The sequence below is a fragment of the Rhipicephalus sanguineus genome, chromosome 1, assembly GCF_013339695.2.
Source record: "Rhipicephalus sanguineus isolate Rsan-2018 chromosome 1, BIME_Rsan_1.4, whole genome shotgun sequence".
Lineage (NCBI taxonomy): Eukaryota > Metazoa > Arthropoda > Arachnida > Ixodida > Ixodidae > Rhipicephalus > Rhipicephalus sanguineus.
Genome location: NC_051176.1, coordinates 222,192,857 through 222,218,440, shown reverse-complemented (window position 1 = coordinate 222,218,440; position 25,584 = coordinate 222,192,857). Strand labels below are relative to the sequence as shown.

At 46.1% G+C, this 25,584-nt stretch overlaps 1 protein-coding gene and 1 pseudogene across 2 annotated transcripts in view; one reads left to right on the top strand and one right to left on the bottom strand.

Annotated features, from left to right (window-relative positions):
* Nucleotides 1-23,623, top strand: part of LOC119372780 (tigger transposable element-derived protein 3) — a 46,643-nt gene extending 23,020 nt beyond the window's left edge. For both annotated transcript variants that reach the window (XM_037643156.2, XM_049419716.1), the window contains 2 exons: nt 10,389-10,765; nt 22,290-23,623. In XM_037643156.2, the coding sequence (XP_037499084.2) occupies nt 10,389-10,765; nt 22,290-23,600 (1,688 nt within the window). In that variant the 3' untranslated portion in view covers nt 23,601-23,623. The remainder of the gene's footprint in view (nt 1-10,388; nt 10,766-22,289) is intronic.
* On the bottom strand, nt 4,926-6,614 carry LOC119372827 (tigger transposable element-derived protein 6-like; annotated as a pseudogene).
* Nucleotides 23,624-25,584: the final 1,961 nt, after the last annotated feature.

Here is a 25,584-nt window from a genome sequence, read left to right as displayed (position 1 = left end):
CGCCAGAGGTGCCACAGGTCATTTTTCGCAACTTTCAATTAAAAAATAAAAATATAAATTCATCTCTCACGAAAAAAACAGGGTTGGTTTGAGTCAATGCGACGGACAATCTTTCCATCAGTGGAGTCATCTCATTTCATGTTCTGGGCAGTTGTCGGTCCCTTTAATGTTGTGTCAGAGTTTTTCAGTGATTTTCTGGTCACGAAACTCCTCCGCAACTCTATGGGGAGAGCTTGCTATGTTGCTGCAGCTGCTGTGCGGTGGCACTAGGAGCGCACGGGGGCATTGACGAGAGCTGCGCTGCATAGGGAGAGCTTGGCGTACGAGGAATCCAGTGGCATTGGCTTTCAGTTTTCCTCATTTTTGTTCATTTGTGTGACTGACGGCTGTGAGAATTGTGCGTGGGGACACGAATGGTGTATATGAGTGACAGTGCCCAAGAGTTGCTGTGTATCGGGTTGTCACTCCGGCTACAGAGGTACGAGCGAAAAGGTGTCGAGGTATCGTTGTTTAGTTTGCTGAGGGGTGGTAATGAGAGGGATAAATAAAAATGTGCAATACCGCGACAGGAAGGTGGGGGATATACCTCTGATTCTGAACACGTTAGAATGTGCGAGAAACATTTTGACGCCACCAACGCTATTCGATCGGACGACGTCACAGTGAATAGGGAAAATGTCTTTGCGACGCGAAAAGGCAAAGTTGCAGGCCGGCACCATTCTTTGACTGTTCGAAGGATTGCCGGCGTACATATGAGCAAGCCGAAGCAGCTATCTCGGTCAGCAAGGATTAAGCCAGCAGCTAAAACTGTCCTTCAACTGACTCTTCGAGAGAAGACATTTTGCCATTCTCATGCATGGAAACATCCGATACAACCGTGGCTTCAGAGTTCACTTTGGTTTGTGCAATAGCCTGCTCCCTTCATGTAGTGCCCTTGTAGAGTTTTCCTACGCTAGGAAAATGTCTTTCATAGCTTTCAGTTTTCTGAGGTATTTTTCCAATATATACGTTTTTCTCTCTTTCTCGTTCAGTGGTATCATTCGTGCTTTGTTTGCTGTAAATTAGTGACTTGACAGTGTGATGTTCTCAAATATATGCATTGAAATAAGCAATCATTATGAAGAATGCATGCGATTGGCATAAGTGTTTCTTCAGCTTGATACGTTTTTTGGGTAGTTTGCCCCATGTTACGTTTTTCACGTTCTGAATAAATCGAAAGTGCAACAGCACTCTGCTTGTGAGGAGCACTCTGCTTGGTCATTGGCGCTTATCTCAGATCTCCCGAAAAAGGGAAGGGGGTGCTTGCTTGGAGTGAAGGCTCGGTTAGACCCTAGAAATCAGCCTGTATTCACGCGGCACACGTACGTTACCTTGCGAAAGCTTCGTCATTCCGGATTGCAAGTGTCGCCCAAGCTCTATGAGGTAGGCTACAGCAGAGTGAAGTTTGCTTTTATAAACTGTAAACACGGGAATGTAGCTTATTTGTAATGCATCCGTCCGTGTCAAACTCTCGTGGCGTAGACGGTCCGATTGTAAATACACTCAAACCTCGATATAACGAACACGGATATAACAAATTATCGGTTATAACGAAGTAAAAGAAGAATAGTCTTGTCATAGCTACAGTGTTAGAAATAAACGTTTATAACGAATTTTCGGATATAACGAAGTTATTTTCGTGGCAGATGTGACTGTTATAATGAGGTTTGAGTGTAGCGCAATCGGCGCTGGCTCAACTCTCGCTGTGGGACTTCACTTAGCGAGTTCATGGGTTTATAAGGCTTTCGCAGTCTCACAAGTCAAAGTAAATATCCTCTGCCTGAATAAATACTCTTGTGTTCCACTGCCTGAGCTAAGGAATCGCGCTGAAACATCTACAGCTAATATTGCTGTGTTGGCACGGCTGGATCCATCGCAGCCTTTATAGCTTTAAAAAAAAGTATGCGAAAGTAAGTTTTTCATGCACGTATGCGACAACCACATTGTATGTTGGGTGAAGCATGAGTGGTAGTTGCATTATCGCTGTTTGGTGCAAGATAAACCATTGCCTCGAACAGGCACAGCATTCAGCCGAGCACAGCGCAGTGCACACGGATGCCTCCGCGTTGACTGTTGCGACCCTAGCGGCAGCTTCTGTCCCTTTTTGAAACTGTGGGCGGAGTTTCATGACCAGAAAAACATTGAAAGACGCTAGTTGTGTCTAGCACAGAAAAACGAGCCCTTAAAATTCTTCTTTTGTTTATTCATTGCAAGGGTCTCGTTCTGGTAGACTTCATGCCTTCAAGTAGTGTGCGAGGGTTTATTGGTCAGCTGTCAACTCGTAAAAAGATCACGTGCTACGTGACACCAGCATGCAAAAAAAAAGTGTTTCACACTCGCCGACGTAGCTGTGAATGGTGCTGATTAACATTCCCAGGTTTTAATGCACATATATATCTGATAAAGTGGACGGGAGGATGACCGCCACCGTAGCTCAATTGATAGAGCATCAGACACGTTATTCGAAGGTAGTAGCAGGTTCGGTCCCTGCCGGCAGCAAGTTATCTTTTCGACCACTTTAATTTCTTCTAATTTGTATCACATTTACTACAAATAACATCCCCTATACTCTCCTTGACTTGATTGTCTGTTAGTTCTCGTGAATGTCGTGTCTAACACAGAAAAATGAGTCCTTAAGGGGAGACGTGGGTCTTAAAAAATGGTTTTTTAAAAGTTGGGTGAATGGCATGAAATTTAATACACTTCTGCAGCTTTTTCTGCAGATTCAAAATGTCTAAGTAGATTTTTAATAGCTGCATTAGAACAAAAGATATGCAATTTCTAACACATATTTAAGCATATTTCTTACGGGGATTTTTGGCAACTTTGCTTTGTCAAACACAAAAACAAAGTATGTGGCAAGATTGCCAGGAAGCTGGTCTAGCCGGTGATGCTATTTATTTTCTTGTAATGTTGTTCACCAAATTATAATGCTCGATTATCAGAAATAGTACGAAGCAAAAAAATTTCACTCACATTTACATCTATTTATTTTGCATTCAAAGTTTGTTGAAGACAATCGGATTAGCATCACCGGCTAAACCAGCTCTCTGGCAGCCTTGCCACATACTTTGTTTCTGTGTTTGACAAAGCAAAGTTGCCAAAAATTCCCGTAAGAAATATGCTTTTAGAGATTGCACATCTTTTGTACTAATGCAGCTACCAAAAATCTAATTAGAGATTTGGAATCTGCAGAAAAAATGGGATAAATTTGTTAAATTTCGTTCAGTTCACCCAGCTAATAAAAGAAATAAAAAAAAGACCCGCATCTCCCCTTAAAGGAGCACTGACATCAAATTTACACGTCAAGATTTTTGCATCCATGACTTATCGACCCCCTAGTAGCGATTCGCCACCCAAAATGCCACTGAGTGACGAATAACTATCTGTTTTATTGATTTAGATCTCTGGTATCTAGCACTATTCAAAACGGCCAGCAAGCCCACCATTTTTTAGCACCGGCAGCGCCACCTCCAGACCGCGCCCCAGCTGACCACTTGTCTACAGAAAGGAGTGATGTGGGGCTCAGCTGCTCAGCTAACATTTCGTCTGCTAGGCGCACACGTTCAGTCATGCCTTGTCACCAGCATTGCCGTCAGAACTGTCGACTAATGGTGAAGACGACATTCTGGAACTTGGAATCGCCGCGATTCGCAACGTTGCGAATCATTTTCGCTTGGACGCTTTGCGAATAGGCGATTAAAAATGAACGCTGTTCATGCCCCTTCTGCGTTGCTCCAGCCACAGAGGCAACGATCGATCACCTACTTGGGACCTGTCCGGGCCTTCACAAGGCTCGCACCCGCCACCTACGAAGCCTTGACTACCGCCCGGTCGACCACCCGACTTAACGCGCTGTACGCACGGGCCGTTGCATCGACCACTCCTGGCCTTTATCAGCGAAACTGAACTCTTTCCTTTTATTTAACTTATGCCGTAGGGCATACTGGCGCCAATAAAAAAAAAAAAAGCAGCAACGAGGAGGTTCCCGGGGACGCGCGCTTGGGCCATGCTCGCTGGCGTCTCAATTAGCTATAGACCTAGCTATAGACAGCGGTAGGCGGCGTTGACATACTGAGGCGCTTGTAGCGACGTCGCGGCACTGTTGGGATCTAGGTCCGGCCAGTCACGGGTCACGAGTGGTAGCGTGTTCTCGTCACCGGACCCATCCCGTTAGCAGAGAGGAGCCGCACCCGTTCTCCACAGACGGAGGTTTATTTCATTCCACACTCAAGAGGATCGAGAAGAAGAGAGAGTTGTGTAACAGTTTTCAGCTTCCCTAGCCACCCTTCGGGCAACCCTCAGGCACACCGTGTCTTCAGCTTCCGCGAATCGGATGGCTCAACGACCCGGCGGCGAGGATGAGAGTCCGGAGGGTGGAAGGGGAGAGCAGTGTCGCTGACCTCGAGGTAGAGACGGTCCATTCCCCCTCGCTCTGGTGCCAACATCTCGTAACGGTTTTCAGGACGAATCCCAGGCAAACAGCACTACGCCAGGAGAAAGCGAACGAAACTCTTCGTTTCCTGTCGAACCCCGTCTGCTGCGCTCCAAGGTCGCGCATACTTCCGAGAAATGCCGCGATCGGTGGCTTCCTCCAAGCAGCGACTGAACGTGGCCAACAGCAGTAAACGCATTGGTGCTTGCAACGACGCATTCCAGAGCCGGACTGAACAGCGCGTAGGCTCCGACCAGCCCAAAGCTCGCCACCGCCCTCTATGATCACGGGATAACCTGCACAGCAGCTGCAAAGCTGCCTCCGAGCACCGCGCGTCGGGGAGCCTCCCACGTGTTTACAGTGCAGTCCACTCATAACGATATCGAGAAAAACGAAAAAGATGATCGTTATAACCGGTGATCGCTATATCTGGACTGCCGTAAAGAAAAAAAAAAACGCTGAACCTACCTTTATAGCTCCGATCCCGAATTTACCACTTGCACTAAAGAATAGATGTTCTAGAAAGCAGGATGTCAAAAACAATGCTTTATTTTAAGCTCCAACGAGAGTGTCAAGCTTTAGGCGCACCTAAATAATCTGATATTTTCGCCTGCTTTCGCGGCATTCGCAGCTTCACGATTGCGGCGTGCATGGATTCCAGCTGCTGCGCGAACACTTCTGGCAGTCCTTTAGAGTGCATGAAGTCGATCAACGAGTCGATCGACGACAGTGCACTTTCCGTGGACATGGAGGTCGGGGCCAAAGTTCCACTGCCAGCCTCGTTGTCACTGTCGCTGCTGTCGTCACTCAACGCTGTCGTCTGCCGTGACAACACATCCCCGGCGATCGCCTCGTCTGTGACTTCTTCGCAGGACGATGCAGCACAATCTGCCGTCAAAAACTCGTCCATCAACACAGCACCTGTGTCGTACGCCCAGAGCTCGGCGAGGTCGGCGGCTTCAGCTGTGTCGGTCGCGCTATCAGCAGGCGGGGAATTTTCGTCCTCGCGCACGAAGCCCGCCTTCTTGAAACAGTTGCTGATCGTGGACTGTTTCACCTCGTACCAAGCTCCATACACGAAGCGCACGGCCTTCAGAAGGCTGATCTTCAACTCTGCGTCGGCCGACGTGCCAGGAGCTGAGCGGTCAATAGTGACCAATATCAGCCACTCCAGCACTGCGCCGCCGATACAAGGCTTTAAAGTTAGCAATGATACTGGCATCCAATGGCTGCAGGCCTGCCGTCATATTGGGAGGCAGAAACATCAGTTCGATAGATGTTAGCTTGGGGCTGACGGCGTGTGCGCTACAGTTGTCGAGTAGCAACACCACTTTTCTGCCTTGACCTTCTATTATCCCGTCCACCTCGAGCAGCCATTCCTCAAACAGTTGACGGGTCAACCACGCCTTCCTGTTGCTGCGATAGCGGACCGAGATATGCTGGTTTTTAAAGCATGTCGGGTTTCTTTGATTGCCCGATCACGAAGGGCTTGAGGCGGTGGCTCCCGTCCATGTTTGCGCACAGCAACACTGTCACCCTCAGCTTAGAATGCTTTCCGCCGGGGCATGGGTCGCCTTTTAGTGCGTGCGTTTTTGACGGCATCATTTGAAAAAAAAAGAGCGGTCTCGTCGCAGTTGTACACGTCCTTGTCCGCATAGCGCTCCAGGACGCTGGGCAGCTTTTCTGGTAGCCACTCCTGTTTTGCCTGGGAATCCAGCGACGCCGCTTCTCCTACCATGTTTTTGTAAACAATGCCGTGTCGATCTTTAAAACGCTGTATCCAGCCTCCTCCAGGCTCAAAATCCGGCCGTCCAAGAAGAAAGGCGAGATTTTTAGCCTTTGCAGCAAGTATTGGCCCACTGATGGGCACGTTACAGGCACGAGTGGTTAAAAACCAGTTGTATAGCGCCTCTTCGACGTCGCCGTACAGAGGCTCCCTAACCCTTTTTCGCTGGTCAGCGTTGCCACTCGTTCCGGCCTTGGCAATCGCTGCGCTCCCAGTTTTCAAAATGGTGGATATTGTCGACTGGGCAAGCTCGTACTTCTTCACGAGGGCGCTCACCTTGAAGCCGCGCCGAGAATCCTGCAATATTTGCAGCTTTGTGTCAAGTGACACAGCTTTGCGCTTGACCGGCGGCATCTTCAAGGATGTCCGCTGATTTCGTGAGGGGCTACTTGCTTCAGCTTCTTCGGCCGCCGCTCGCATAGAGACTGAGTGAAGGGCGGGACGGGCGGCATCGTCGTGCCAAGTTGCTTTTCGCCCTTTTTTTTTTCTTTTCTTCTCCCTCTCCTTTTGGTGCGATTGTGGGCCATGCGCAAGCGGCGAGGCACGCCAACGTGCAGTGGCTAGCGCCATCTTGTGGTGCGCTGCGCAAGCTCGCGATGGCGCTCGGCGCGTGGGCTGCGCGGGAGGGCGGCGCACGCAGCGCGGAAATAGTGGCAAATACGAACTTGCGTAGGTAAACGGTTCGCCCCGTCTCGGCATCGTTCGTTTCAGCGGAACTTGGAAACGCAAATGTAACGATTATTATACACAGAAAATGCCCCCCAGCTGGCAAATTTTGATCGTTATATCCGATATGCGGCCAATAACATATCGTTATATATGGTTTTTTTCCTCATAGACTTAATGCATAAAATGACACACTTAACTCGACCCATCGTTATAACCGATATATCGTTATATGTGGTATTGTTATAAGTGGACTGCACTGTACCAGGGGCTGCCACGACAGAGGAGGTTTTTGTGGCCCCTATAAAGACTCTGAAATTAACATATAAAAACTATGTTGACGTGCAACTCTACCTCTGATAACCTCAGGTATCTTGACGCCACAAATGTGACTGATTCGCGAGATGCCATCGACGTTGCTGTAGTCTAGGTCACGCGCGTACATTTTAATTTGTTAACTAATGCAAGAATGTACCTCCTAGCGCCCTAAGGCGCTCTTTGCTGCAGTATGAAATTGTACGGAGTAAGATTACGAACAGGTCCTTAATCGTTATGATAAATCCTCGCAAATAAACAAATTTGCCGGGTTAGTTACTCATTCAGACGTGAACAGCGATCTCGGTGACACTTTAATCGGCAATACAGCTGCGATAACGTATTAAACAATTACTACATGCCATGGACAAGGCTGCTACATATGTCAGGTTCTCCATATGTAGATATGTAACCGCGGGTCGCGGCTCTGCCCGTACTCTGAAGTCGAGACCGCGAAGCCCTACAGCCCGTAAATAGACTCGGAACATTTGACGCTTGCAGTTTGCCAGCGGAGCCTGACAGACATGGAAATGTCTTAATGCGTATCGCAGCCAGGAACAGCCGTGCCCAATGCACTTGTGTTGCGTGTCATCGCAGCCGCATACAACATAGAAAAATACAAGCGAAATCGTGCTTTCATTTGCTGTTGCGTTAATTAACCGAGCCACACCTTTAGTTCAGGTGAACACTCTAAAGTCATTTTGACCCCTCCGACTTCCACATTTTTCAGTCGTGATGAATTCTCTGCATACTACAAAGCTATCCACACTGCTGACGTATTTGTGCTTTGAGGTAAACATGCTTCCAATGGCTCTACACAAGGCTTACGCCAAAAAATATTGTGCGGGACATTACAATCACACACTTTTGACTAAGCTAATCGTTTTTTGTTATAAAACGAGCCGCGAAAACCGTTCAGTTTTTGTGACATAGCCTATAAGCCGGTGTTGCAGACGAGTTCTTATGTTTAACAGCTGCGGCCAATTTATTGCGACGGTCTTCGTAAACAGAAAGCGGACAGAAGTTTATTCCGCCTCTTTTGGGCCTTCCTGCGTAAATAAGCGCAACGAATGTCGTCGGTTCACCGTTTTTTCTTCGTTGCACGACAGCAAACAGCGCATGTACCAGCAATAACATGGCAGCAACTATGGCAGGCACAGCGGCTTTTGCCTACCGTGCGAAACTAAACGCCCGGCGACAGTGCCACCGCATTTTCGTGACGTATGTCTTTTCTTGGTGGTTTGCATCCGTGATTTCAATATTACAAGGTTTCACTGTGGCTGCAGAGAAAGACCGCAGTGATGAACTGAAACTTCTGATGAAGCCAGGGCTCATAGGGTTGAGTTGCACGCAGTTTTTGTGAACACATTTTTCAAATCGCATGCTGTTCGTTAGAGAATGACTGCTGAAGCGGAGCAGCATGTTTTCCGGCGGCAGCTTCTGGGAAAAGGACATAACTCTCTGCTCTCCTCGCCTTCGGAGCAGTGGAGAGGGAGAGCGTGCAGCTGATTCATGGCATCTGACTGATTCGTAGCATGAGCAAACCTAGGCACATGCTCTATTCTGTCGTCTCTGCATGGCGTAGTCACATAGTTCTGTATTCTGTGCCGCTTGTTTCATGTGTCAGTACCTGATATGGCATTTCCATTACCACCGCGTGTCAAATAACAAGCATGAGTAGCCATACAGGCAGCACCGCTAAATGTGACAAGCTCTTCTGAGTGATCGTTCAGGAAATGGATGTTGCCAGTGTGGCTGGTATCTGCAAGCAATCTCAATTGGCGATAAAAAGGATGGAGCCGTTAGTTTTGGGATATCACACAGCTCACTCTCCACGAACCGAAAGTCAAAAAGAAGATATTCTGGACTCTGTGACAAATATAGGATAAATTCCCAGTGAAAGCGATTGGAGGTGCCTTTACCATAAATGAAAGTTTGTTTTTTTTTCGGTAAGGGCCTTGCTGTAACAAGATTTATGGAGCCGACCAATTTTTTTTTCTGAGCTCCTTGCACCTACTAGCTGAACCACTACAAGCCCTATAAAGTTATGTGGATCTTCAATGATAAAGCCGACCTCAAAGACTTGTTGAACAAATGCACAGCAGCAGCCAAAATTCACGATGCTGGACTGGGTCTTGCTATATTCTTTGGACCTATGCACGCGCGATGTCGAAAAACAACATGTCACCACTATAAACATAGAGGCCGTAATTCAGGTTGTCGCCTTGCTTTTATGTGATTTTAGACCGCAGCTGTCTTGGTTTTGTGGTGTGCAATGGTTTTCGACATTTCGCGTTCATCGAAGCGAGTGCAAAGGGAGTGGTTCGGTTTGGTTAACCTGATAGCATCAGCAGCATCACTCCTGGCAATACCCACAGTTTTGATAACAAGCAATGGTGGCAGTACAGACACAATAGCTTCGCTTATCCCATATTACCACAGTGCGTTGGACTTGCATTTCTTTTGGGTTCTTGCATTATGTTCGGCCACTGTGAAGAGGCCTTTGCTGGCATAGCAACAAGTCGCAGTCGCAAGATCTCAGGTTAAAAAAAATTGATTTGTTTCACATTATTGAAATTTTTTGTTTGCACTGTCATGCTGATCAAACAGTCTTCTGGCACTTCCCATGAAAAAAGAGGCCTTTGGCGGCTACGCTCTGCATGAAAGGTCACATTTCAATTTAACAATATTTCGATATAAGAAAGTAGATTGCCGATTTTACCGACTTCATTATATCGAAGCTTAACTGTGCTTGCTAAATCCTCTTGTGACTTTACAGACGGTACCACTACCTGCATGGTAAATTATGGCACCTTGCACTTATAAACAATGGATGCTGCATTGTTCGCCTTTCGAGATTTGTCTGAGGTGCAGGCATGTGTTAACCACTGTGGGCGTAACATTTTTTTTTTTATTTGAAAGTTATATTGGGGGATCGGAAAGTTTAGAAAGTTCTGTACATATTTTTGTGAGTATTATAAAAGTTCGAGCGTTAGTGTAGGCATTATTGTCTCAAGGTGACCCTCAGTAAATGTCAGCTTGTGCTTCTGAGGAGAGACACAGTCTCTTAGGCCATAGGTATGATGTGTTCTGTGCGCCTGATCCTGCCTTCTGACATTAGTGTAAGTGAGAATATTCCGTCTCCAGCATCTGTCCACAGTGGCAGCACCAGTGGGGGCGGCAGTGGCAGCAACCTTGGCAACCCATCTCCGTCTGGTGAGAACATGGGCAACTCTGCTGGCACTGTTGGAACTAACAGCAGCTCTCCCGAGAACTCTGCTGGTGCATCTAAAGACGAGGAAGAGCGCAGTGGACCTCCACAGCCTTCAACTAATAAGACTGGCAAGGAGCTTGTCTTGGCAACTCCCCGTGAAAGCAAACGGCCCAACATGAAAAAAAGAATGGACCTGTCCCTGGCAGACAAGGTTAAGATAGTCTACTCTCTCAAGGAGCCTGGAGCAAAGCATGGCGCAGTAGCAAAGCTCTACGGTGTTGCACGGTCTACAGTTTGCAAGATAAGCCAGGTGTGGTGTACATTTTGGTATTCAAATTCCGCTTTCATTTTACTAGGAATACTTAAGGCATCTTTCAGGCTTGCCAAAAACTTTCCCTATTCCAGTCATTTTGATGAACGTGAAAAAGTAGGTTTATGCTACAGTAAAACCTCGTTACAAGAGACTTGGTTATGAAAGAGATTTAAAAATGGTTTGATTGGTTTTTCTACGTTAGCCATGTTAACAACATCGCATACAAGAGATGGGGTTACAGAAGACACTTGGTTTCTAAGGGCAACATTTTCAGGTCCCCAGAGCAAGTTATTCATTATTTAGAAGAGACAACTCAGACATGCTCACGCAACGCAGCTGATGTATTATTAACCACTATGCGCTGCAATTTTGATTCCTTTGGCTCGATTCTGTTATGTTCCGCAGCCGGATGTCATTCCTCGCATGATTGCGACCACAAATTGTACTGAACTTTCTGTCATTGTGCTTTTATAGTTACTTTCGCTTTCCTGCAGCAACATTGTGACACAATACCCTCGAGTTGGATTTTTATTGCAGCATCCACGGCACTGGTCGCTTTGTATGCCAGTAAAGCCTAAGAGCACTAAAAGGTATTGTGAGCCACGCGAAGACTTGCAAAGGGAGGTATTTCACCTCCAGAAGTTGGGCAAGAAGCTAATATACTATTTGCAGTTGCAAAAATTAACTACTATGACTGACTTTTAAGCCATCTTGAGCAAAAACTGTTTAAACAGTTTGATGCTTATAGACCGCTTATAACGTAAGTCGCCGGAGTCGCGAATATCCGCACTATAAGCGGTACCGCACTATAACCAAAACAACCTTTTTCAAAGTCTGCACTTGCGCAAAACGTGTTGAGCATGTAGCCTCGCGTGTCCGATAATCGACATATGCGATTTGGGGCGCTTACAACCACTTAAATCTCTGAATGTTCAAAAATTAACCGCCAAAGACCCGCATTGCCAACGAAATGAACACGGGGGAAGAAAGCAAACAAAACAAAGTGCCATCGCGGAAATTCGCCGACTACCTCGAGGTATGCGCATTACACCGAAACCATGTCGAATCGCGACCGAAATTTCACGTGCTGAGCGGTACCGATTATTCGATTTCACGGGCGCACACGCGATGTCCAAGACATTGCAATCGAATCCGGAACCACCATTCGAGAGCTGCATGTGCCAACCATGCCCTCGTTTTCATTAACGATATGATTCCCTTCCCTTCAAGTGCAGCCATCGCAAAAAGTTTCGTTGATTCCGCACCAAACCGCAACTTTTATCGCCCGCGACCGCTACCGAAAAGCAACCAACGCTGATTAGGCCTAGCCTGCGGTTCAGCATGTAGTCGCGGGAAGCTTGTCCAAGACAAGAAGATCGGAGGTCGAAAGGATCGCACTCAAGCACTAACCCAAGAACAGCGCGCGTGATACGAAGTTAGTGTTCGCGGCCGGGAGATCAACGTTGACAAAAGCCCGCCAAGGTTTAAATCCGCGCACTGGCAGAAAAGGCGAAAGCCCGCGTCATGAAGCCGCAAAACTTTTCAATTTGCGGACGAGGTAGCAAACGCGATATATATCTGTAGCAAGTGTGATAACGACGACGCTTTTCCCGACAGGAAACTTGCTTTAAAGCGCGCTTGATGAGGACGCGATCGTACGTTGCACGCGGAACGCACTGCCGGCAAGCGGCCGCGGAGCCAGGCGGAGCCTTGCCGCCGCCGGTGCAAAGGCAACTCCGTCGCCTAGGCAACCACCATCCTTCCCCACTCGGCGAGCCCGCACAGCGCTGCCGCGGTCTTTTTCCTCCCTCCGCCCCTCGTTCGTTCACTGTGCGTGCCCTCGCCCTTTGTAACGACCTCGTCGCTCCCTCCCCAGCGGCTTACCTCCTTTGAGAACCGCACTCGCTACCGCGTTTGTCGAAAATATTTTCCCGCAACCGCATTATAAACGGTATTTCATCTTGGGGGACTGCACAATAAGCGGTATGCGTATATATGCGGTTCTATGGGAGGGTAAACGGGAGTCGAAAAAGACCGCATTATAACCGGTCCTGCACTATATGCGGTTACGTTATAAGTGGTCTGCACTGTACACAGTAGACTCTCATTAACGGAACCTGAAGGCAGCAGAAAAGTATGTTCCATTTAACGGGAGTTCCGTTTACTGAGAGATGAACAGGGGCACAGAATGCAAGTTCAAAACCAATCCTGTCAGAGGCAGTTGTTCCGTTTAAGCGGAAATTTTCATTTACTGAGAGTCTGCTTATAATAAAGTGATCTAGCCTGACCCCTCGGTGTTTTTAGAATTTTTGGTTACAAGAGACCTTGGTTACAAGAGACATGTTTCCCAGGTCCCTTGAGTGTTTCTTGTAACAAGGTTTTATTGTATAGTTGAACCTATGGATGAGCTTTCCTAAATAAAACATGCTTTGTGCTTCTGTTGCAATCACCACTACACGTTTCCGTACGCTGTGATGGGTGCTGGATCAGTCTCATGAGTGTTGCAAGTATGAGACACACCTGCCCCACTTTTCAGAGTCAGTTTTGCAGTGTTGAAACAATGAAATGAAACAACTTTCAGTGAACTTTCAAGGGGGGGGGGGGCTGTTCCTATGCTCATTTGAGTGTGAGTGTCTCAGTTTCATGCCATGCCTAAAATTACTTCCACTGACTGTTGTCTTGGTTTTCATCTGAGTGCTGTCATTTCTTTGCTCGTTCAACTACCTAAATATAAGCGAAACCTTTGTCAAGGAAAGTGCTACTTTCTTGCAGTAGAGCAGGGGCTCTCAAACTCTCCGGACTTAAGGAACTCCAACAGCTTTTTCAAAATTGCAGAACCTCTAGCTCCCCTCTTTCCTCTTTCCACCAACAGGCTTTTAGCATACAGAAAATGTGGAGTGCATGGGTGGGAGAAGTGACATTGTTTCCAGATCCTCCCAACCAAAGTATCACTGCTTCTGCATTGGTGTGTTATCTTTAATCTCGAAGGGTATCACTTCTGATGTAAAACTCGTGATAATACATAGGTAGACATGCAATCTTTCTTCACCCGCACCACTCCACATCATAAAGCACATGCTGATCATACAGCTGCTGTTGTAGGCAACATGCGCCATAAAGTGTAATCATGCGAACGATGTGTTGGATTTACTGCAAAAGTTCGTTTTAGTTTTCGCAATTAAAAAAAGCAAAATGTTACACCTCAATTGCATTGTAAAACAGCCTACATATACCGCTTGCAAGGCGAAGCCTAAATGTTCATGTGGTCTGCAGTCAGCACAAAACAGTACCTCTCACGCGAATCCAAGTGCTCATCACACATTTCGGTTGAAAACTTGCATACTGCTGTGGCAAACCACCATGCATAGGAATTGCACCATGTGGACAGTGATGTGGCATGAGCCATAAGTAAAGTGCGAACATGCCCCATGTGGTACCTTTACAAATAGCTGTTTAAACAGCCAGTATAATCTTCCATAGGCAATAAGAGTACTCAGCCAGGCAAACAATTAGTGGCTCTCAGGCTGCAGAATTTCCAAATTTATTTTTGAGCGTGTGTTGTAAACTACACATGGTAGCAGCACACGTGGCCACCATTGGTCGGTTGTGTTTGTTCTGACTGCTTGTGGAACATCAAAACACCCTTAGGACCTCTTTTTGAGGACACCTGTAATGACACAGTAAAACCTAGGCCCATTTTTTTGTATATGTTTATTCAGAAAAGAGTTCTGATGAGGCTGTAGTGCTACTCATGCTAACGCACTTTTGCAAATCATTCCTTCAAAGTTTATCTTTCATATTCATTGCATGCGTCAGTTATTACTGTCAAAATACTAATGCATACAGTAAAACCTCGTTAATTCGAAGGCCTCGGGACCGAGAAAAATATCCCAATTAAGCGGGATTCCCAATTATCCGAAACAACGCGAAATCAAAGAAATCAGCCAGAAAACGTGATGTACGGAAGTCACACCTTTATTGTGGCAAGTCAGCCTACTTGGAGAAAAATTCCTCCATGCGTGACTGACGCGTTCGGTAGTTCCCAGCACTGAAAGTCATATTTTCCAGCCTTGTCAATGAGGCGCAGCATCTCAGCCTCACCGCCGTTGCACTCGACGAAGCTGCGCACAACACTCAAGGCATCGATGACATCCGCCAAAGGGGGTGCTCGGGAGGGCTCGTCATTGCTGTCAACATTAGAGGCCGAATCGGTCGATCTCGCAGCTATCTCGCTGTCGATGTCGGCGTAACACGTCTGCACTGTGCACTCGACATTTGCGTACTCGGAGAATCCGATTGGAGTGCACTCCTCGTCCGCGTGCAAAGCCTCATATCGAGCGCAGAGAGTCTCCCCTTCTTCATCAAACGGGCAAGTGACAGCGGTGACAGCAAACTCAGCGGAGGTTGCCTCTTCTTTCACAAAACCGGCGTGCTCAAAACACCGTCGAATAACGGTGGCCTCCACCTGCCTCCATGCGTGAACAATGAGGCAAATACCACCGAGGAGGTCAATGTTATACTCCTTTCCGTTGTCATAGCAAAGGAGCATTCAGATTGTAGCGATATATTTTCCTGGTATGGTGTATGACGCCCTGGTCCATCGGCTGCGATAGCGACGTCGTGTTCGGGGGTAGAAAGACCAGCCTGATTGCCTGCAGGTTCTGAATGTCGCCGTGAGCTGGGCAATTATCGACGACGAACAAAACGCTGCGCCCTGCGGCCGCAAACTTGCGGTCAAGGTGCCGCACGTATTCTTCAAAGAGTGCAGCCGTCATCCAAGCTTTCTTGTTGTTTTTATAGATCAGGTCATCCTTGGATGGCAGTCGTGCATTTTTGAAACAACGAGGCTTTTCTGTCTTCCCAATAACAAGCAGTGGCAGCTTGTGCTCACCGCACATGCTTGCACCAAACAAAACAGTGATTCTATCTTTGTTCTGTTTCCGCCCCTTAATGTCTGCCTCCTTCAAAGCGAACGTCTTTGTAGGCAACATTTTGTAGAACAGAGCAGCTTCATCAAGGTTGTAAACATCTGCTGCTTCGTACTTGGCGAGTAGTGGAGCCAAGGTGTGCTGCTTCCAGCCGTCGACAACAGACTGATCCGCGCTGCCACTCTCGCCACAAACAGTCACGAATGTCAGGTTGTTGCGCTCCTTCAATCGGCAAAACCATCCATTGCTGCATTTAAACTCAGAATGTCCAAGTTGCAGCGCCAGCTGGTTGGCCTTCTCACGCAATATGGTCCCATTCACAGGAAGGTGTGCTGCGTTGGCTTTCTGCAGCCAGTCGATCAGAGCTGCTTCAACGTCGGCGTACGTAGGCGGGCGTACTCGTGTACGCTTTGACGAGTGCGTCTTGCTGTAAGCATCGAGAATTTTCTCCTTATTCTTGATGATGTTGCACAGCGTTGACAGAGGCACGTGGTGCTTTTCGGCGAGAGCCGTTTTCGACGCCGTCGACTTGCTGGCCTCTTCAATTAAGCACACCTTTTCGTGCAGGGACAAGCTCTTGTACTTCGGCATCTTCCTTCCAAGCACACCTCAATCAACTAATTCACAGGGAAGACACTCAAGTGGAGACAGGAGACAAATGGAGCAGTCGCACCGAATCGCACAATGCTCGCCAGCCGACATCCAAATGGCACAAAGACTCCACAAAACATTCACTTCGCTAGAGTGGCTAACATCGCTGTTGAGATGATGATGATCATGATCGCAACCGCACGCATCGCCGCCTGGCAATTGCTAAAACATGGCATCTACGACGTATTTCCGGTAAAAAAAAACATGGCCGATCCGTACATGAAAAAAAAAAAATGCATGTTTTAGTTACAGCCTCCGAGATTCGCAACACCCTTTGCATATCTTGGAAGTCGCGGCCAAGTGTGCCAATTAACCGGGAAGTCGCAGACTGGCCGCACCAATTATCCGGTTAAATTTACATGTAAAAATTTGGGACCGCGCAAATAATACAAATTTATCCGGGATTCCCAATTAACCGAGTACAAATTACCGAGGTTTTACTGTATATATTTCCTGCTCTATGCTGTGACTGTTTTTAGGCCTCTGTAAAGCCATATTATGATTACTAGGCTTATGCGAATAGTAAATTTTAGGTTCGAAGCAAATTCAAAGCGAATAGTAATTTGGTTGAATAATTTCGAATTGAATTCGGATAGTATATATCACATATTATAAAGAAAAAATGAGCATATTTGTCATGACCCAACTAACCTGCACAATAGTATATACTTTAAAATTGAAATAAGGCTTGTGCAAATTTCATTCTTTTTGGTTCAAAGGAAGTGGAAGCAACTTCGAATAGTAGCAGGATTTGACTTTCGGTGGGATGCGAGTCATGACCTCTAAAATATGTTACGTTTTAAAATTTACTGTACTTAGAGCATATAAGCCAGTATAATGAGCTTTTAAACTTAAAAAATGATGAATCGATGTGAGGGTAATATGTTCATTCAACCTTGAAGTGGGGCTTCGTGGCAGTGCAAATTTCCCCTGGAAAGGTGTATTCACGGTACAGCACCCCCCCACTGCAGTGAAACCATTTTTACAGGGTGATTACATGCTGACTAGTGTACACCTATTCGTTCATTTCGAAGTTTCCAGTAATTTAAATTCAAATCAAAGCGAATTCGAATACCATAATATTCGTTCGAATATTCGAAGTGCTCGAATATTCTCACAAGCCTAATGATTACCCATCAAAACTCATTGTTCAATTGAATGCTCATACACACTGCGTTAATTCAAAGTAGTAAAAGCTGAAAAAAATTTTAGATGAGTGAAGTTGCAGGAATCACAGTTAAAAGTCGAGTTCTATCTAAAAACTTCACTATTGATCAGCTTTTAAACAGGACATTGTAACTGGCTCTTCATAAAGGTCATAAAGAAAAAAAATAGACATACCAAAGTTATCAACCAGCTGCGATTTGGGGCACTGCCTTTTTATTTAGTGCAGAAAGACCGAGTAAGGCTGTTCTGTTTAGCAGTAACACTTCGACCTCAGAAAGTCTTCTCGAGTTGCTTCACACATCACGTGTGCAGTTCGTCCCCACCGCAGCACTCAACTTTATTTCACTGCAAACGAAGCATGTTTCTTGTTTCGGCTGATGTCGGCACCTCTTGAGCAGCTGCTTCGACACTGCCACTTTTACTGTGTAGGCTTCGACACCACCTTGTTTCACTTAATAAAATGGCCATACCAGCTAGTAACGTGACATACCAGATAGTAACGTGACCACGATTGTAACGCGAGGGTCGACTTCAGGTAGCAAAAATCAGGAAAAAAACTCGCGTTACATTCGAGTAAATGCGGTAAATGTGGGCTGTACGCTTACAATAGTGCTGTGGTGCACGCACTGCTGAGCAGATAACTGAATATTCTTATTGTGATAGGGTTGCCGCCAGTTGTACCGCTGCTTTCATCAGTAGCTGCCATCATGCCTTTGTGCTGTTTCAATGCTAGTCTGTAAAGGCATTGTTGCGCTGGCGCCGAAGTCGCAATCATTGGTTGGGCAGTATCTGCACTTTCCGAAAAGCTGGACGATCCTCTGTGGCGCATTACGGCACTTGCTATCCCACGAGCAGATCGGTGCAGTTAACATTTTTACAACAAAACGTGACTGTGGTATGCACTAACTATTATGCATATGCATAGGATGGCTTATGCAGTCAGCGAATCCGTTAGGCTCGTTTGAGACTACGTTTAAACATAGCAAGTTTAAAACAGGTGCAGTTGTCTGCAAATGTTCCTGGACCATCTGAGCATGTGGCCAACGGCCTCATCGTGACATTTCCACTATCTCAGCAGCAATTGACAGCAGTGCTGTACTTGGGACTCATCCTTTCCTTAATTGATGATCTATATTCTCACAGGGGACAAATATTTCCACCTTCCTCTTTTTAACGCAACACGCTTTTTGGCGGCCATGGCTATGTGCTTCTGACTCGAGAACAGTATGAATATAACTGTTATCAGTCACTACCCTTCGCACAAATTGATATCACGACGCACCACTTGATCAGGCACGCCGTGATTGCTGTGATAGTGCTATCAATGTAGGAGTGTGATGGCCTTACTGCGGATGAGCACTTTGCATGAAAGCAATGAACTAACAAGGCATTGCGTGGCAGTAGAAAATTGGTATGCCAGTAAATTACAAGTAGACCCATTTCTTGCCTGGCGCTGTGGTTGGCGGTAGGTGGCATGGACAGGTAGTTTAGCACACACTCGCGTGGTCCACATACTTTTGTGGTCGGCTGCATATATTAACTAGGTTTTAGTGTGTACATAAGGCTGTGAGCACTCAAGTGACCAGTTACTTGCTTGAATATTCGGAAACATTTGAGTAGGCACTTTTCAAGTTGAATATGCTTTGAATAAGAAAAATATAGTAGACTCCCGCTAAACAGAACCTGAAGGGACCAAGAAAATATGTTCCATTTAACAGAAGTTCCATTTACCGAGAGATGAACTGGGTTGCAGCATTCAGGTGCAAAATCAATCATATGAGAGGCAGTTGTTCCATTTAAGCAGCAATTACGTTTAAGAGATGTCTGCTTACTATGAGTCTACTGTATTCTATTCGTATTCGAAATTTCAAATATTCACCTACCCCTAGTCAATAGCTTATTTCTTTATCCTGGTAACATCAAAAATAGTATTATTGCTAATTATTAAGTTAATAGTATATATGTCTTGGATGTCAAAATGACGTAGAATGCATTTCATTTTTGCTTTTCTGGTCTCATTTGATTATTTTAAGTTCCGTTTTCTTCTGCATTCATGTGAGGCAGTACAGCGTACCACATGCATGCTCTTTCAAATGCTTCATGCCCGAGTTCATTGTTCTTCCTTGTACTGAGCCTCCCCTTGACAGCACTCACCAATTCATTTCATTGTCTCCCAAACTACACACTTGCCAGTGCATGCTAGCTCTCTTTTATGCACTTTTCCTGCTGCACCTTGCGACCTAGATGTCTTGGCAGACATCGTTTCATATTAAACTAATTGTAGTGCTGAAAGATATGCAATCTCAGTTTGATTACTATCCATTGGTCAAGCTGGCACAGGCTTGCATAGCTTGGCCAGACCAGAGTCCTTGAGTGCGAGCTCATACTGCAGCTCTCTCATCCAGTTAGAAAACGTTGAGCTATGAGCATAACAGCTGTGCATCACTGCCTCTGCTGTGTAGTGTAGGTAACTTCGCCGCAATGTGGTGTCTCAACAAACCGTCTTTCCATAATCCCACTAGTGAGGCTCTCACATCACCATGTTGACTTCTGTAGGTGGCGTAGCTGCCCGAGGCAGGCTGAGTGGCCTGAGCTATCCCAGCATTTCTAGAGAGCACCGTGTGTGCCTGAACTGGGAGTAGCGGCCAACACGTTTACGGGTGGACGGCTGCAATGGTACATTAGTTACAGTGCTCGGCTGCTGACCCGAAAGTTTCAGATTCTATCCCAGCTGCGGTGGTCAATTTTCATTGTAGTCAAAATGCTGGAGGCCCGTGTACTTATATTTGGCGCACGTTAACCGTTTGAGGCACTTTGTACACATTTGTGTATACTTGTTTTTGCTAGTTGTGTCAACTAGTGGCTGAGAAAGAGCAAGATGCATTAAGGTTTGGATGAATTGAACCTGCTACATAACAGTGTCCTCATTTAACTTCGTTTTGCAGTGTACTTTACTGAAGGCACCCCCATGTTTGACGACTTGTTCGACGTACTGCGTTCTACGAGCCATGTAAAAAGTACAAGTTTTCTTTGCTTGAAATGAATACAGTAGACTCGATAATTCAAACTTTTGGTTAATTTAAACAAACTTTTAATTTTTGGTTGGCCCGCTATGTTTTTAATATATTTTAAAGCCACTTAATTCAAACGGCTCCATTGCATAAATTCAGTTAATTCATACTTGTCACTTGTCCGTGCCTGAAAATATCTGCTGCCTTTGATGCTTCTAGCTGGACATAATGGCATTCTTACGTCGTTAACATTCGCAAATAAAGCGAATTGCCTGCCCACAATGCGCATACCTGCCAACTTTCCCGATTTGCCCGTGAGACCCCTCATTTCTGACCTGTCTTCCTGATTGTACGATCGTGGCCATAAATCTCCCGATAAACTGCCTCAACCCAATTTCAAAAGAAAAACTACAGTACCAGTATGATGGCGAGTAATCATAAGACCACCACCGGGGCACCCTGTCGTGCCTGCGGTAACTACAGCACACAAGCACTTCTGGCGCTACCCGCGTGCTACAGTTGTTCTAATGTTCGCCAAGCTCTGCGAGTACCTGGTGCTCACCGGTGTTGTACTGTGTCAGGTTTACTGACAGGTAGTAGCGAAACCCAGATAGCGCATTTTGAAGCAGTTTCAATTAGTAGCTAAGCACCAAGTGATGTCTGCCAAGGAGTCTAGCTTGCGAGGCACGTAAAAGAGAGAGCGCACACTGGCCACGTGCCGGTGGATTTGGAAGTGACGATATGAATCGATAAGTACTGTGGTAGTGTGTTCAGTGCGAGGCAAGTGACCCACTCAGGTCCGTAGAGTTCGAAATAGCGTGGGCTTTACTAAGCCACGTGCCACCTCATATGAACATGGGAAGAAACAAAATAAGCAGACAACCATTGATCGGGACTGGAAGTACTAAGAGGGTTTAATTCATAAATTTATATCTGTTGTTTATTGCACTCGAAACTACCAATATAAAATTTACCAAACGTGTTCGTGATCATGAAATCAGCCATTGGCCTTGTCCATTTCAGTTTGCTGCGAGGAGAGCGAGCCATTTTCGGCTGTCCATAAAAGGAAAATGCAAATTCAATGCGCCGTGTAGTGCTATATTTGTCTCACATGTTCACAAGAGCCTCGACTACTGATCTGCAGTGAACTCTTGAGTATGTTCAAAAAGTATTGCAGAACCCCTTTGAAGTGACCATTTGAGATAAATACGAATTTTGTTGTATATGTTAAAAAAAATGTTGCAGGGACCCTTTGAAGTGACCATTTGAGATAAGAACAATTTTGTTGACTGATCACAGGCGTCACACGAAACAACATTTTTTCTTGGAACCAGAGCCCCTTCACTTTTTTACGCTCAGTCCATTCGTATACCTCTATAAACACCCACATTTCTTTAGCAGCAATCGGTCAGTGCAAATGATGCTGTTTGGAAGAAATAAATGTATAATTTTGACCTATATTTATTAGGTAGTGTGTATGAATTTCATCTTTCTGCTAACTGTGGCACATACTGCTTTGGACACAGTACATTTTGGGAGCTATAAAAGGGTACGAGTCATACAAAATCGTGATCTCAAAAGTTGGACGTTGAAACTAAGAGCCCTAAGCTTTTGAAAATTGAGGAGGGGCTTGGAAGCTTGGCTAGAACAGAGGATGGTAAACCTTTACTTTCATAATCCAAGCTTTTTGTATACTTTGTACCTTTGTACTGAACCTTGTATGTAATCTCTGCTTTTCTTTTTTTTCATTGCACTCCGAGACAGAAGTCTGAAGAAATCCTACTCCAGTTTGAAACGGACAGCAATCATGATCGCAAACGGCGACGTGAAGGCAAGGAACGCCAGGTAGGAGAAGAACTATACACGTGGTTCCAGAACCAGGTTGCACAAGGGTCTCGCCTGTCGGGCAATGACATCAAGGAAAAAGCACGCCTACTGGCTGCCCAGAAAGGCCATCATTTTGAGCCGTCTGATGGGTGGCTCAGTCGCTGGAAACAGCGCCATGGATTGTCAACACCGCGAAAGGAATCCTCCGGCTCCCAGCACCACTCGTCTCAGTTGAGTGGAGTAAGTGCTTCCACCCCTCCTCATTGGGTTTCCAGTGCAGAACTTGTGGCGCTTTTAAAGCAGTACTCAGCCGACAATGTCTTTGCGGCTGCTGAAGCTGCACTCTATTACTCAGCGTACCCAGCTGATCGCTGCCAGCAGGAGTTGGTTAAAGACAAGAAGGCGACTGAGCGCATCACACTTCTGATTTGTGCTAATTTGACTGGCACAGAGAAGAGGCCACTGCTACTTGTTGGAGACAGTGGAGCATCTCGGTCCTTTCCAGACGACCCTTCACGGCTGCCACTCATTTGCAAGTTTGCACAAAAGGCACGGATGAATGCTGCCATTTTCACAGAGTGGTTGTCATTCTGGGATTGGCAGTTAGGTCTCCACCAGCGCAGTGTGCTCCTACTTGTTGAAAACACCCCAGCTCACACATCAAGTGCACATCTGGAAAATGTTCGACTCTATTTCCATCCACAGCCAATACTCAAGGGGGTTGCACGCAATCTTAAAGCCCACTATCGTTCCCGGTTGTATGGCCGGGTCTCAGCATCTTTGACGGTTCAGCGAAATACCCGTGCTGCTGACTTGATTAGAAAGACAACAGTACTTGATGCACTGTACTTGGTGCGAGAGTCATGGGATTCAGTCAAAGGAGACACTGTCTCTGGAGTGTTTGCTCAGGTGGGGCTTCCATTGTGTGGAACACCTCTGCCACGAGGGGGGGCTGGTGTAACCGGCATGCAGGATGTCTCAGTGCCACCGGGGCTAACATATGATGAGTTTTGCCGTTTTGTCAACCTGGATGACTTTTTAGAAGGTGTAGTTGATCGAGTAACAGAGACACAAGAGGATGAGTATGAGGTAACAGATGAGGAAGCACTGAAGGCAATCGACTTCCTACGTACAATGGCTATGCGGGAAGGGCGGGATGAGTGGTACCGATCGAGCCGGGAAATGGAAGACTTCTGGTTACAAAGGATGGCCAACAAGAAAAAGCAGCAACAGCAGCAACAGCAGTAGCAGCAACATTTAGTTTTGTATTATATGAGCCATGTAAAGCCGGTGTGATGGCATAATTTTTTATGCAGATCTAAAGTAGGAGCTCCAAAGATAATTTCATTGTGTCATTTGTGCATGTGCAACTTGGAAACGGCATTTTCGGTTTTTGTAGAGCATACTATATATTTAAGGTGTTGTAGGCCACCCTAAACTTGCCACAAAAATCCTGTATGCTATTGTGGTGGCACCCATTGAAGCAGCAGCTCTCACAGTAAGTCAGACTAGTTTTTTAAGCAACCTGCAACATTCATATGCCTATTACTTTCTCTCATTTCATGTAAATTGCAAACATTTAATGAGAAATAGGTGCTATTTCTTAGATCGGTTGTCGTTTCTGGAAGCTTACAGAACCAAAAACAGGAAGGCTTTGCTATACTTAGTCAAGTGGACAAAAGTGAATCCATATTCAGAGTCAGTGATTGCAAGCTCGCTGGTGGTTTAATTTATTTGCATTATTATTACTTAAAATTGATGTTAACATTGCATTGTATATATGCGCAGCATTTAGTTTATTGATTTTTATTCCTGTTTTGTCACATGTTTGCTGTTTAACGGCAGTGGCTACTACATGAGCAAAATGCAAAGTATAACCACTAAGCTTACCACCCCTCGTACCTCAATTGTGCCACGCACAAAGCCTATTTGGGCCCTAAACTTTTGTGTCCTTATTCTAAACGTTCTTGTTAGTAGTGCTGCCATTAAGTACCATGGGAACAGCTCATGAGTGTGCTGCATTTCAAAAGTGTTACTTTATTGCAATCATGAATATCTGATTTTACTTCTCTTTTCATAGTACCTCAGAACAGAAGTAAGCACTGCTTGTGTCCTAATACTGGCCTAAGCCCAATTTTAAGGCTCAAAACTACATCGTCAAAGGACAAGTCTGTATGTTTGTTAATGTTCCGTGGTGTTTAGCACACACAAAGATAATCACTAAACTAAAATGCGATCATTATAACTGGTTATGTTAATATCTGAAGTGACCTCAACAATGCCCCCTGAAGAACAATCTACATTTATCAGTGATTCCACTCCTGCGCCAACTGCGCCAAAGTGCGCCAAATTGTATTTACTGCGCCATCCTGATAATATCGACGAAATTTGCGCCAAACTGCGCCAAAGTCTCGGGTTTGGGGGCGTCTATCACCGGCAATCGCACCGCCGGCGCGTCAGAACATGTGCAGCTCGATCTTGGGGCTGCCAATAAAGTCGCAATCATGGACCAAGAATTATTCCGCTGAATAAATAGCGCTAGCGCGTGCGTTCCGAGTAAGCCACGATGCCATGCACTGTGCCGACGCAGCTTCTGTTCTGCAAGTCTGCTCGACAGCAAAACGCGCTCTCCGCAGAGGCTCGTGACGTCTAGGCCTATCGGTAGCGAGAAAGTGCGACGGCGATTCATCGGCGGACGTCGTCTGTTCCAGAAACGCTGCTGATAGCTCGTTTCAAGCGTCGCACGGCACGTAAGGAAAGCAATGTTCAGTAATAACTACATGAGTGCCGCTAAAATGTCTGTCACTTCTGTTTCCGGACATCGCGGAATGAAATCTGTGATCGCTCGCAGTAGATATATGGGACAATATCGAATTTTCCTTGCTTCGCGTTTATGGAAGAGCACGTGAACGGTGGAAACGCGTTGACACTTTTCCTCAGATATAATTTATCCATGGATCTTCATCCAGAACAGCTTTTTCGTAATTCCTTCCGCCAGCACGTCCAAATTTGTAATCACTGCGGTGAATACCCCCTAAAAGGCCCTGCCCTTTCGAGCTCACGTGCTAGGGTTCCAATTCGAATTTTTCGCTTGCTTATTTAAAAATGTCATCTCATTAGTAAAATCATATCTCCTGGTCGGAGCAGCTGCAAATGCGCAGCTGTCAGTAGCGGGACCGTCGCTGACGGCCCACAGTGAAGCGGCTACGCCATGTTACACGTCCGCCCCTCG